The sequence below is a fragment of the Piliocolobus tephrosceles genome, chromosome 2 (genome assembly GCF_002776525.5).
Source record: "Piliocolobus tephrosceles isolate RC106 chromosome 2, ASM277652v3, whole genome shotgun sequence".
NCBI classification, from domain to species: Eukaryota; Metazoa; Chordata; class Mammalia; order Primates; family Cercopithecidae; genus Piliocolobus; species Piliocolobus tephrosceles.
This window is the reverse complement of record NC_045435.1, coordinates 164,775,215-164,787,113: the sequence shown is the minus strand read 5'-3', so window position 1 is coordinate 164,787,113 and position 11,899 is coordinate 164,775,215. Positions and strand designations below refer to the sequence as shown.

The window sequence follows — 11,899 nt, the reverse complement described above, 5'->3', positions numbered from 1 at the left end:
ATACCACTGCACTCCAGCCTGGGCAACAGAGCAAGACTCTGTCTCAAAAAAAAAAAAAAAAAAAAGACAAGACAGAAAGAAAAAGAAAATTGCTACTTTAGACTTCATCAAAATTAAAAAAAAAACAACCAAAAAAAAACCTCTCACTCCTCAAAAGACAGTATTACAGAAATGAAAAGGCACATATTAGCAAAACATAAATCCAACAAATGCTTTTATTTAGACTATATAAAAGTTTTTTACAACTTAATAAATCAAACAACCCAGTTTTTAAAATGATCAAAATAGCTGAACAGATATTTTACCACAGAAGATATATGGATAACAAATAAGCATATGAAAAGATGCTCAACATCATTCGTTGTTAGGGAAATACAAATTAAAACCAAATAAGATATTACCACGTACAGACTAGAAAGACTTAAGAGAGTGGTTATACCAAGTGTTGACAATGATATAGGGCAACTAGAACTCTTCTGTATTGCCAGTTGTAATGTGAAAGATAAACCCACTTTGGAAAGTAGTTTAGTGGGTTCTTTTTTTTCTCCCCCCATTGATGGGCTATCATGATGAAGGTAAGTCCTTAAAAAGTTAAACATACATCATAGCATAGGGCCCAGCCATCCCATTCATAGGTGGGTATTTACCCAAGAGAAATGGGACTTAAATCCGCATTAAACCTTGTTCATGAATCTTCATAGCAGCTTTGTATGTAATAACCAAAGCCTAGAAATAATCTAAATTCCCATTAATAGGTGAATGGGTAAACAAATTCTTGGATACATATGCAGTGGAATACTTCTTAGCTATAAAAAAGAAACTACTGATACACACAACATAGGTGACTCTCAAAATAATTATGCTCAAAGAAGCCAGACGTATGAGGAATATACGTTGTATTATTTCATTTACATAAAATTCTACAAATGTAAAGTAACCTATGGTGACAGCAGAGTTTTAGTTGTTGCCTGGATTAGGAGGATTCAGATTACAAAAGGAAATGGAAAGGTTTGGAAGTGATTATCCTATTTGTCATGGCTTCTTGGTTAATTATGTATGTTAAAACTCATTAACTTGTATATTTCAGATATGTGCAGTGTATCATATGTCAGTTATACCTCAGTAAGGCTGTGTTGTTGTTGTTGTTCGTTTGTTTGTTTTTTTGAGATGGAGTCTCGCTCTGTCGCCCAGGCTGGAGTGCAGTGACGCAATCTTGGCTCACTGCAAGTTCCACCTCGCAAGTTCACGCCATTCTCCTGCCTCAGCCTCCCAAGTAGCTGGGACAACAGGTGCCCGCCACCACGCCTGGCTAACTTTTTTTTTTTGTATTTTTAGTAGAGACTTGGTTTCACCGTGTTAGCCAGGATCTTCTTGATCTCCTGACCTTGTGATCCACCTGCCTTAGCCTCCCAAAGTACTGGGATTACAGGTGTGAGCCACCATGCCCGGCCCAGTAAGGCTGTTTTTTTTAAAAAAAAATATATGCCTTAAGACCCAACAGTTTTCACTTTTAACCTAGGGGGCAATCACCTGCACAAAGGACACATTTGTATGTTCATTGTAGCATTGTTTGTAATAGCAAAAGTTAGAAATCACCTAAATGTTTATCAGCAAGAGAATGAATAAATTATTGTATACCCATAGATGGGATACTATATATCCAGAAAACTGAATGTACACGTTTACCTGGGTGAATCTCACAAATATAATGTTGAAAGAAATAAAAATAAGTTGCAAAATAATATATTCCCTATGATATCATGTATATGTTTCAAAACTTGCAAAACAATACTATATATTATTCACAGATACATATGTATGTAGTAGAAGTATAAAGAAACATAAGGAATCATAACTGCCAAATTGAAGATAATGGTTACCTAGTTGGGAATTGGGACAATAATGATCCCCTAAGGCACTGGTATTCTGTTTCTTAGCTTATATAACGTTCCTTGTATTAATATTATGCCATTCTTCATATCCTGAACATTTTATATCATATCCAGAATTTTTATAATAAATACTTCCAAACACTCCAAAAACTTATCTGTTGATTTTTCACCATATGATTTTTTATTATCTCTTTCTCTCTCTGTTTTAACAGCTAATAGAGAAGCTGATGTCCTGTTTGAAGTATTATTTGATGAAGAATTTCCTGGAGGGTTAACAATAAGGTTTGTATTTCCCAGTGATAATTGTCCTTTGTGAATATGTTCATGTGGCCAGTGACTTTACATTATTTTTTATTTGTTTACAATTTCAATTCATGGTATGCGTAAGACATACTTGCTACTAGAGATATAACACTGAATAAGGCAGACATGCTTTCTACCCTCATAGAGCTTTCATTCTAGTGAGGGAGGTAATTAAGCAACTGATTACAATATTATTTAATTAAAACATGGCAAGCACTAGGAAGAAGTGCAGGTTTTTATAAAGAGTATGACCCGTCCTGCGAGTAACGGAAAGGCCTCCTTGAGGAAGTGGTATTTAAGATAGAACTTGAAGAATGAATAATAGCTACCGAGGGAAAAAAGGGGGGAATAATGACATGTGCACAGGAGGAGAGAATAGCATATGTAAACAATGGTATTAGGGTTAAATAACTTGAGGAATAGAAATGTCCTTTGAAACTAGTGACATGTATGTCTTTGTCACCAATTTTAGTGGAGTTGTAGGTACTCACGACAGATTGGCATGATTTGAGAAGTGAATGGCAAGTGTAGTAATGGAGACAGGAAATGGAGGCAACACTTGGGAAGTTTGACTATAAAGGAAAGGAGAAAGTTAACTGGAGGTTAGGAGGTTTAAAGGAAGAGAGTTAAACTTAACAGAGATAAGATGAGTATTTTGGGGGAAAGTGCCAATAGAAAGTTTAAAGTTATAGGAACAAGGATCATGATAAAATGAGAGGCACCGTGGTGTAAACTCTCACACTTAAACATTGTGTTACCTTGGGTAAGTTAATTAAGTGTCTGACCCTCAATTTCCTCATCTATAATGAAGATATATACATACTTCCCTAGGTTATTGTGAGAATGAAACGAAATCCTTTCCAGTTTTCTACTTTCTAAAAATCAGCTGGAAAGCAACTGAATTTATCTAGTTTCTTTTTCTCCTCTATTTTGATGAATGAGTAATTAAAATAAAAAATTACCCTTTTTTAACCTCCTTGCATGAAATCACAGTCTTTGGCCGTTATACCAAATAGTTACCTTCAGGATGCTATTATTGTTGTTTTGCAACTTAAATATGCTTGTTACTCAAAGACTTCTCCTGTCTACACTCTTCACATACAGTGGCAGAATCCGGATCTCCTGTCTGATTTTATTGTTCATGAAAATGTTTGATTACCGATGCCTTTGATTCACTAACTTTTCAAAATATATTTTAAGTATATTTTTGTGGTTTTCTTTTCCTCAGTGTCTTTTTTTCCCCGTCTCCTAGTAAGGGACAGTGAATTTATTGACTGATAGAGAGCTGGGTAAAAGATTACCTGCTTGCAGTATATTCATTTCTGTAATGCAGAATCTTTAGTAAGTTTAGTTCTCATGAAAATAGATACTTCCTAGCAACCTTGAACTTACAAAGGTTTCTCATAGAACTCTACTTTTGCACTTTCTTTCAATATAAGAAAATTATACTCTCAAAGAGAAAAAAGTAGGTCATAGAGTTGAAAAGAGAAGGTTTCTTTAATATCTAACATGTTTATCAAGGCTGTAAAAGATGGAAATCACAAATGCTTGTCTCTTAAGCCTTTCCAGATACAGACCCAGAACTTTAAGATGGGAAAATGAGGAAAAAAAGGGCCGGACTCCACATTTGACCAATAGACAAATGAAATCAAAGCTAACATTTACCCTGTTGCTTAGGAAGAGCCGTACTGAGAATGGTTCCATGCTCCTGAGCTTTCATAACCTAGACTGCCCAAACCACAGTTTTCATTTTTTTGTTTTTGTTTGTTTTGTTTTGTTTTTTGAGACAGATTCTTGTTCTGTTGCCCAGTCTGGAGTGCAGTGGCATGATCTTGGCTCACTGCAGCCTCCATCTCCCGGGTTCAAGCAATTCTGCCTCAGCCTTCCGGGTAGCTGGGATTACAGGTGTGCACTACCATGCTTGGCTAATTTTTTTGTATTTTTAATAGAGACAGAGTTTCAACATGTTTGCCAGGCTGGTCTTGAACTTCTGACCTCAACTGATCCGCCTGCCTCAGCCTCCCAAGTGCTGTGCTGGGATTACAGGCGTGAACCACCATGCCCGGCTCCACAGTTTTTAAGACGTTTGAGGCCAGGCGTGGTGGCTCACATCTGTAATCCTAACAGATGGGAGGCCAAGGACGGAGGATCACTTGAGCCCAGGAGTTCAAAACCAGCCTGGGTGACATAGTGAGACCCTGTCTCTAAAAAAAAATACAAAAGCATGCCAGGCATGGTGCCTTGCACCTGTGGTCTCACTTACTCAGGAGGCTGAGGTAGGAAGACTGCTTGAGTCCAGGAGTTTGACACTGCAGTGAGCTAGGATATAGCACCATTGCACTTCATCCTGAGTAACAGCGAGATCTCATCTCTCAATAACAACAACAAAAAAATTCATAAATTTTCAGTTGTATTCAACAATTAAGATGCAAGCTTCTTAACAACAAATCGACACACACCCCTAAAACATAGTTGGGTTTTCTCTACTTAGTAAATACTAAATGTGCTCTTAGGAAACTTTGTAGAAATACATCATCTTATAAATTGAGCTATTTCTATGATTTGAGGTTCCTCTACTGAATTTAAAATGTAGTGTTTACTAATGCTGATGATGGATTGTCCACCAAAAATTATTTGACTTTTCTCCCTAACACATTTAGTATTGTTTTCCTTCCGACACTGATGTAACTTTTTACTTTTAGATGCTCGCCTGGTAGAGGTTATCGACTGCCAACAAGTGCCTTGGTGAACCTTTCTCATGGGAGTCGCTCTGAAACTGGAAATCAGAAGTTGACAGCTATTGTAAAACCACAACCAGCTGTGCATCACTATAGCTCAAATTCATCAGTTTCCTGTGGGCATTTGGGAGGCCTCAACCATTCCCCTCAATCACTTTTTGTTCCTACTCAAGTAAGACTCTGAGTCTTTAACTTCACGTTTACCCCTTTTACAAGTCAGAACTCACAGCAGACTTTGTAAATGTAAACCTAATTTAACTTAGTTTCCCTTTTTTATTTAAAAAGTTTTGGTTCGGTCAATTGCAGATTTAAGATACTAGGCTAGTAAAGAATGCTATTGCTAGCATTCTACCTCTGCTACAAAATAACAGTTGTATTAAAGGAAAAAAGTGTATTTAAATAAGGAACTTAAGAATGTTCATGTTTTCTCTTTATATGTTTACTTTTCAAGTTAACATTTAATTTTTTTCTTATATAATCCAAATGTCCTGTGCTATCTGCTATAAATAACAAATTTGAAAGATAAAGGGCAAAGATTATATCACATTTATCAAAAGCAATTTTCAAGTTTCTACCATACAATTTATGGGCGATTTCCTTTATTCTTTCTAGGGACAAAAATTGAGTTATCTTGTTTGAGACACTATTTAATTCCATGGCCCCAAATCTCATGCGTATTAAGTACATTTTTTAACCCAAATAGTACCTGTTTATTATAAACCAATTGGAAAACACAGAAGTAGATGCTAACAAAGGAAACACAAGCAAACGACCTCTCAAATCTCATAGGTAATTACCACTGTCAAAATTTGGTGCCTATTTTTCCAGAGTTTTAATCTGAATCGTTGATTTTTAAATTTATTAGATTATTTTGTGTAAGGTGAAGATTTTTAAAATAAAATTTTTAGGTGTTAATTTGAGTGAGAGAATGTATTTTACATTAGAAGACAAAAAAAAAAAAACCTATTGATGGGGATATTGATTCAGTGTAATCTTTTATAGTGTTTGTTATGCTTTCTTTTTCAACAAGTAAAACTATTCAAGACCAGTCGCATATAAAGAACACCAGTTTCACTCTCACAGAATACTTTTGTGATTACTATACTGAGCTTTAGAAAAAAAAGGAACTAAGAGATTTCACATAATGAAAGTTAGTTTAGGGGTGGACGTGCTAGCTCACATCTGTAACCCCGACACTCTGGGAGGCTAAGGCAGGAGGACTGCTTGAGGCAGGAGTTCAAGACCAGCCTGGGCAATACAGCAAAACACGGTAACCCATCCCTAGAAGAAAAAAAAAATTAGTTGGGCATGGTGGTAACATGCTTGTAGTCCTAGCTCCACAGGAGGCTGAGGATTGAGCCCAGGAATTTGAGGTTACAGTCAACTGTGACCCCACCACAGCTTCCCAGCCTAGGCGACATGAGCAAGACCCCACATGAGTAAGACCCCGAGTCAAAAAAAACCGAGTTAGTTTAATATCCCATCTACCACTGAATAACATTAATAAATAAATTGTTTGATTTTTAATATGCATTTTTATTTCTTCCTATTTCATTTTCTTAAGAAATTGTTTGTACTTTGCTAGGTATCTGCTAAAGATGATGATGAATTCTGCAACATTTGGCAGTCCTTACAGGGATCTGGAAAGATGCAACACTTTCAGCCAGCTGTACAAGAGAAGGTTAGTATTCCTTGTTTTGATGGACGATTAATTTAAAGAAAATTTTTTTTTAATTTTCTTTTAAGACTACAATGATTATTTTTCTGTGAAATCTCATAAAATAGAAAATGACAATTTTGATCATGAATGTTCTTTTTTTTAAAAAATAATTTCAACTTTATTTATTTTAGGTTCAGGAGATACATGTACAGGTTTGTTACATGAATATACTGTGTGACACTGAAGTTTAGGGTACAAATGATCCTGTCACCCAGGCAGTGAGCATAGTACCCAATAGGTGGTTTTTCAGCCCTTCCCTCCTCCTCCCTATCTCCCCCATCTAGTAACCCCCAGTGTCTGTTATTCCCATCTTTATGACCATGTGTATCCAATGCTTAGTTCCCACTTATAAGTGAGAACCATATAGTATTTGGTTTTCTGTTCCTGTGTTCATTCACTTAGCATAATGGCCTTCAGTTCCACCTATGTTGCTGCAAACAACATTATTTCATTCTTTTTTATGACTGCATAGTATTCCATAGTGTATATTCCATGGTGTATATATACCACATTTTTTAAAATCTGGCTGGGCGCTGTGGCTCACGCCTGTAATCCCAGCACCTTGAGAGGCTGAGATGGGTGGATCACTGGAGGTCAGGAGTTTGAGACCAGCCTGGCCAATATGGTGAAACCCCATCTCTACTGAAAATACAAAAATTAGCCAGCTACTCTTGATGGTGGGGCAAAAAAGTTGCTTGAACTTGGGAGGCCAGAGGTTGCAGTGAGCCGAGATCACCCCATTTCACTCCAGCCTGAGCAACAGAGTAACTAACTTAGTCTCTAAATCAATCAATCAATGCATTAGTCTTATCCACCATTGATGAGCGCTTAGGTTGATTCCATGTGTTTGCTATTGTATGAATAGCAAATGCAATTAATATATGTGGGTATGTGTCTTTTTGGAAGAATGGTTTATTTTCCCTGGGGTATGTACCCAACAATGTGATTACTGGGTCGAATGGTAGTTCTGTTTTAAGTTCTTTGAGAAATCTCCAAACTACTTTCTACAGTGGCTGAACTAATTTACATTCCCACCAAGAGTTTATAAGCATTCCCTTTTCTGCAACCTCACCAGCATCTGTTATTTTTTGACAGCCATTCTGACTGGTGTGAGATGGTATCATCTTGCAGTTTTGATTTGCATTTCTCTGATGATTAGTGATGTTGAACATTTTTTTCATATTTTTCTTGGCCACTTATATGTCTTTTGCAAAGCGTCTATTCATGTCTTTTCCCCATTTTTTTAAAAATTAATTTTTTAATTAAAATATAAATTTTCTTAAGATTTTGCTAATCTTCTCTGTACCATTCCAATTTTAGTCTATGTGCTGCTGAAGCAAGCATCTTGTGCCCATTTTTAAATGGCATTATTTGTTTTTTGCTTGTTAAATTAAGTTCCTTATAGATTCTTGATATTAGACCTTTGTCAGATGCACAGTATGCGAATATTTTCTCCCATTCTGTAGTTGTGTGTTTACTCTGTTGATAGTTTTTTTTGTGAGCAGAAACTCTAGTTTAATTAGGTCCCATTATAAATTTTTGTTTTTGTTGTGATTGCTTTTGAGGACTTAGTCATGCATTCTTTCTCAAGGCTTATACTCCAAGTGGTATTTCCTGGGTTTTCTTCTAGGATTCTTACAGTTTGAGGTCTTATGTTGTAAGTCTTTAATCTTTCTTGAGTTGATTTTTGTATATGCTGAAAGGTAAGGGTCCAGTTTCATTCTTCTGCATATGGCTAGCCAGCTATCCCAGCATCATGTATAGGGAGTCATCACCCCATTGCTTGTTTTCGTTGACTTTGTCAAAAATCAGGGGGTTGTAAGTGTGCCATTTTATTTCTGTGTTCTCTATTGTGTTCCATTGTTCTATGTGTCTGTTTTTGTACCAGTACCATGCTACTTTTGTTACATGGCAGATACATGGTAATATAAACTTACAGTATAACATGAAGTCAGGTAATGTGATGTCTCCAACATTGTTCTTTTTGCTTAAGATTTGCCCTTCTGGTTCCATGTGATTATGAATTTTCGTAATTATTTTCAGACCTGTAAAAGTTTCTGGACTACTGAGTCGAGAGTATAGATAATTCTTGTTTTAAATCAGCTTTAGTTTTTTTTAGTTATTTACAAAGTCATAGTAACTATATTTTAAATTTAACAAAGGCCCTTATCGCTTTTAACAACTTATTTTTTTCCACTTGAACATGTCACTTTATGCTGGTAGTTGGTTATCTTAAATATGAATGAACAAATAAGCATTCCTTGGTAGAGATTAAGAAGAGGAAAAAAGTGCTGCTAACAGAGTAGAGACTCAGACAAAGAAAGGAAGAGGAAAGGAATAAATTCCTACTACATGTTTTGCTAGTTACCTATCTTCTCAGCTTAGATCAAAAAGGAATGTTCGGTGAGGCGTAGTGGCTTACGCCTGTAATCCCAGCACTTTGGGAGGCCAAGGCCGGAGGATTACTTGAGGTCAGGAGTTCAAAACCAGCCTGACCAACATGGTGAAACCCCATCTCTACTAAAAATACAAAAAATCAGTCAGGTGTGGTGGCACACACGTGTAGTCCCAGCTACTCGGAAGGCTGAGGCAAGAGAATCACTTGAACCCAGGAGGTGGAAGTTGCAATGAGTCGAGATTGTGCCACTGCACTCCAGCCTGGATGACAGAGCAAGACTCCATCTCAGAAAAAAAAAAAAGGAATGTTGAAGTTTATAAACCAGTAGCCTGTACCTTCAGACCCTCATTTATTCTAGTATCCTGCAGTTATGGTGGCATTATCAGAGATAAAAGAGAAAATTACAAAGGAAATATAAACATAAATGGCAAAATAAATATAAATAGTAAAATAAACATAAAAAATTAGTGCATATGTCATAACTTAGTCTAAAGAGTAAAGAAAAATATTAGGGTGACAAGATACGTAGGTCTCCTCAGCCAATATGCAATTATAAGCTTTCTTTAGGTTATCCATAAATTATTTTGTTTTAAACTATTTGAATCACAAAACCTAATTTCCTGATTCCGAGTCTGGTACTGTACTTACTGCACCACACTGCTTCAGGGTGTAAACTGGGTTCAAACCCAAGAGACGTTTTGCCCAATTTTGCCTTGGGGTCAAAAAAGATGAAAGGGTCTTTAAGAAAGATTCATCAGTCAGCAGTATGTAGGAAGGACTATATGCGAAAAAGATAGGAAACGAGAATCGTAGTTAGAAAGTTAATTTAGGCCAAGAATGACAATCTAAAGTCCAGTTGCAGGAACTGAGGAGTAGAATGATAGAATGATTTATAATATCATTGTAAAAATCATGTTAGAAAGCAAAAATTTTTGACTCTAAGCATTTTAGATTATATGCCTGAGGAATGGTGGTGGTAGAAATAAGGGTAAGAGAAGTGACTTTAGGTGAGGCCAAATCTGGGACTTTTTCTTTTTTTCTTTTTTTTACTTAAAAAAATTTTTTCTTCTTCTTTCATGCTGCCTTGTCTAAGATGGGACACCTTGAGGTTGAGGTGATGGAGTATCCAGCTATAATATCTGTTCTAGAAAGTTGCAGATACTGGATTAAATCTTGACTGAGGTTCAAATGAGAGATATAGATTAGTAATACTTAGCAGAGAGGTAACAGTCAAAGTCATTAGTCAAGCAGTAAGGCAAAAAATGAAAAGAAAACTGTTGTTGAATTTGGAGGAACAGTCCTCAGTAAAAGATTGGAAGAGCAGGAGTTAATTAGAAAGTTGAACAAATAAAGGCAAGAAGGTTCTTAGAGTAGTGCTTCCTTTTAGAACAAAACTCCTTGAAAAAGTTGTCTATACTGATGCCTCTCTCTCCCTTTCCCTCTTAAACCATTCTAAGCAGTCTTTCATTCCCATCACTTTACTAAAACTGCCCTTTCAAGGTTCCCAAGGACCTTCGTGTGCAAAACCATGTGATCAAGTCTGAATTTCCATCTGAATTGACCCATCAGCAGCATTTCATACAGTTGATCCCTCTGTTCTCCTTGTCATCCATTCTTCACTTGTCATTGGAATACCACCCTTCCCTGTTTTTCTTCCTGTCTCATTGGCTGTTGTTTCTCAGTCTTCTTTGTCAGTTTTACCTAATCTCTCGGGCTCTTTCAAGATGGAATCCTCTAGGGCTAAATTATTGGACTTTTTCTCTATCTATACCCATTTCCTTAGATGGATGGATGGATGGATGGATAGATAGATAGATTGATAGATAGATTGATAGATAATTATAGAGAGATAGATGATAGAGAAAAAAATAGATTTAGATAAGATAGATATAGATACACACACAAACATATATACCTACAAAAATGCATACATCATGACTCCCAAACTTCTCTCTCCAGCTTGGAAGTCCTTTATGATCTTTAGACTCAATGTTCAACCCTTCATCACCACTCAAATGTCCAACTCTGTGTCTCCACTTGGATACTTAGTATACATCTCAAACCTACCATATCCAAAATTGAACTCTTGTTCTTCCCTCACAAACTTAGGTTACCTGATGTCATTCCCATCTCAGTTAATAGCCACTCCCTCCTTTCACTCAGACCTTAAGAGCCACATCCTTTACTCCTTCCTTTCCCTTTTACCCTCGTATCCAATTCACTATCATCTGTAAATCTCTTCCAAATATGTCTAGAATTGGACCATTTCTCACAGGCTCCTACTACCCTACTCCAAATTCATACCAACTCTCACCTTGATGGTTGCAGTAGTCTAGTAATCTGTTTACATCCTGGCTCCTCTACAGTCTGTTCTCAAGATAGCAGGCAGAGTGATGATATTAAAATATAAATCAGAGATCATGTCCTTCTGCAGCTCAAAACCCTCCACTGATTCCCCATTTCAGTGAGTAAAAGCCATTGTTTTTATATAATGGCCTGGAATGTCCTTGCTACAGCCATAATGGTCTTCTTCCTCTTCCTTGAGTATGCCAGGGATGATCCCCACAACAGGGCCTTTGAATTTGTCTGGAATACTCTTATCTCCTCAGAGAGAGGCTTATTTCCCTAGGCTTCTGTGTCCTCATGTATACAATGAAGTTCACTTAGATGACCTCTAAGGTCTTTTCTAGCCACAAAATGGTATTGCTGTCGTACTCTAGAATATATACAGCTCCAGGGTTGGAATGCTGCCTCAACTCCTCAAACTAATGTCTAAGGCCTTCTATAATCTAACCCCACCTAATTATATGACGTATATCCAACCATTTGGACATAATAGTCTGTTCTT

General features: G+C 36.6%; 1 protein-coding gene across 5 annotated transcripts in view; it reads left to right on the top strand.

Moving 5' to 3' along the window:
- XRN1 (5'-3' exoribonuclease 1) overlaps positions 1–11,899 on the top strand; it is a 141,643-nt gene that overhangs the window by 86,764 nt on the left and 42,980 nt on the right. For all 5 annotated transcript variants that reach the window (XM_023215348.2, XM_023215347.2, XM_023215344.3 and 2 more), the window contains exons 30-32: positions 2,105–2,174; positions 4,898–5,105; positions 6,519–6,614. In XM_023215348.2, coding sequence (XP_023071116.1) covers positions 2,105–2,174; positions 4,898–5,105; positions 6,519–6,614 — 374 coding nt within the window. The remainder of the gene's footprint in view (positions 1–2,104; positions 2,175–4,897; positions 5,106–6,518; positions 6,615–11,899) is intronic.